Raw genomic sequence first — 2,385 nt, forward strand, 5'->3', positions numbered from 1 at the left:
GGGCCAAGTGCCAGCTTTTTGGCACTGGTGTTCAGAAATCTGAGCATCAAATGTGTGGTCATCCTTCTTTGGAGGGCCTAGGTTTTGGTAACATCACATTTACCCTTTTATTTCCCTAGTTCTGCCTGAGGTGTCTTCTTCATGCATTTAGTAATCTGTGGGTGGCATCAGCATCTGCCTTTTCACTATTTAGTCTCTTTCAGGAGACACCTATGTAGCCAATTCTCTATATCAAATCTTCTTAGTATAAATATACCAAGTGTGGTTGCTCTTTCCTGCATGGATCTTAACTTACCTTAACAGACATACCAGCTCTATAATACATGAGTGAATACTATGTAGTTTGATTACGTTTATTCATTATCAGATTATATTTCAGAAACTAATATTTTTATACATTTTCCTGCTTTCCACCATTGATTTCCACCAATGTTTTATATGATCAAAATACTAAAATAGTGATATGTTAACACAGCTTCTGCCACCAGAGTACAAGTATAGTAGGGGTAGCTAGGCATAAAAGTCCAGTAAAGATTGCATTAGAATAGTAATTTGTAGCCTTCAAAGCATGAGCCATTTTGGTATACACACGCTGTGTCAGAGAGTCAGGCAGATACTATTTTTCCTAATGTGTAGACGTGGAAGCTGAGACTCAGACTTTTCCAACTTTGCTAGTAAATTTCTGCTAGCTGGGACATGAACCTGATATTCCTAGACTGTCACTCCTTAAAAAAAAAAAAAAAAAGTGGGAGTTTGTACAGAGATAATTTCAATAAAATATCAAATCTGTTACAAGATTTCTGGTAGAGGAATTTCTGGCTTGAAAAAACAAAAGGAGCTTTCTTGAAGGGCAATGGCATTGGAGTTGGATTTCTTCTTTTTTTTTTTTTTTGAGACGGAGTCTCGCTCTGTCGCCCAGGCTGGAGTGCAGTGGCCGGATCTCAGCTCACTGCAAGCTCCGCCTCCCGGGTTCATGCCATTCTCCTGCCTCAGCCTCCCGAGTAGCTGGGACTACAGGTGCCCGCCGCCACGCCCGGCTAATTTTTTGTGTTTTTTTAGTAGAGACGGGGTTTCACCGTGTTAGCCAGGATGGTCTCGATCTCCTGACCTTGTGATCCGCCCGTCTCGGCCTCCCGAAGTGCTGGGATTACAGGCATGAGCCACCGCACCCGGTCTGGGGCTGGATTTCTACATGTTTCCCACTTGGTCATTCCAGTATCCAATGTATAATCTCACAGTGGCTATGAGGAGATTCTCTTGCTGAAGAGTTTCTGCAGGGCCGCCTTCATGTCCCGATTTCTCAGACTATAGATGAATGGATTTAATGCTGGGGTCACTGCCACATACATCACAGTGATCACTGCATCTTTTGGGCTGTAACTGGTCAGAGGGCGCAAATACATGCCCATCGTTGTACCATAATATAAAAAAACAACCATGAGGTGGGAGCCACAGGTGGAGAAGGCTTTAAATAGACTCTTGGTGGACGGAACTTGGAAGACTGTGGAAAAGACCTGAACATAGGAGACAATGATGCATAGCAATGGCACAGAGAAAACGCCGGCCCCTACGTACATCGTCCTCACATTAAAGCGGACGTCAGAACAGGACAACTTCAGCAAAGGCATAATGTCGCAGTAGAAATTGGCCACTTCCTGGTTGCCACAGAAGGACAAACTAGCTGTCAGGAGAGTGTGGGGGAGGGCACTGGCATTTCCAATCGCCCAAGACCCAACAACTAGCAGGACACAAGACCGTGGACTCATAATTGTTGTGCAGTGAAGTGGCCGGCTGATGGCCACAGCTCGATCATATGCCATTGCAGCCAAGGTATAGCTGTCTGCATTCGTCAAGGCTATCATGAAATACATCTGCGTTAGGCATCCCCCAAAAGAGATGGATTTGCTGCCCAAGAGGTGGTTGGCCAGCATCTTAGGGATGGTTACAGATGAGGAGAATATGTCAACCAAGGAGAGGTTGAAAAGGAAAAAATACATGGGGTTGTGAAGGCGAATGTCAGCCTGAATGGCCAAGATGATGAGCAGGTTTCCAGTCAGTGATATGGGGTAAATGCACAAAAAAATCACAAAGAAGACATTATTCTGTTCTTGCTGACCGGTAACTCCCAGGAGAATAAAATCCAGATGAGAGGACTGATTTTCTTTCTTCATGGCTTCTTCAGCATGAAAAGGGAGAGGAACCCAGAATTATTAGTGCAGTTAGTGTGTGTTATGGTCCTCCTTATCTGTCATTTAAAATTTTTTAAATTTTAATTTACAAATTCACCCGCTGTCAAACTTATCCACCACTTTTGATTAGCTATGGCTATACCTGGTTTTTACATTCATAAATAGAGCCAGTACTTTTGGGTAAAATCTCAATGGT

At 43.5% G+C, this 2,385-nt stretch overlaps 1 protein-coding gene across 1 annotated transcript; it reads right to left on the minus strand.

The window, feature by feature from the left end:
• Nucleotides 1-1,241: 1,241 nt before the first annotated feature.
• On the minus strand, nt 1,242-2,173 carry LOC111521224 (olfactory receptor 1A2). The gene has a single exon (XM_023184463.1). The coding sequence runs from the start codon at nt 2,169-2,171 to the stop codon at nt 1,242-1,244; it is 930 nt and encodes a 309-aa protein (XP_023040231.1). The 5' UTR covers nt 2,172-2,173.
• Between the last annotated feature and the right edge of the window lie 212 nt (nt 2,174-2,385).

Source organism: Piliocolobus tephrosceles, chromosome 16 (assembly GCF_002776525.5).
Source record: "Piliocolobus tephrosceles isolate RC106 chromosome 16, ASM277652v3, whole genome shotgun sequence".
Taxonomy (NCBI): domain Eukaryota; kingdom Metazoa; phylum Chordata; class Mammalia; order Primates; family Cercopithecidae; genus Piliocolobus; species Piliocolobus tephrosceles.

What these genes read in the sequence shown, in the direction of transcription:
- LOC111521224 (XM_023184463.1), bottom strand. Translation starts at nt 2,171, where the DNA reads ATGAAGAAAGAAAATCAGTCCTCTCATCTGGATTTTATTCTCCTGGGA.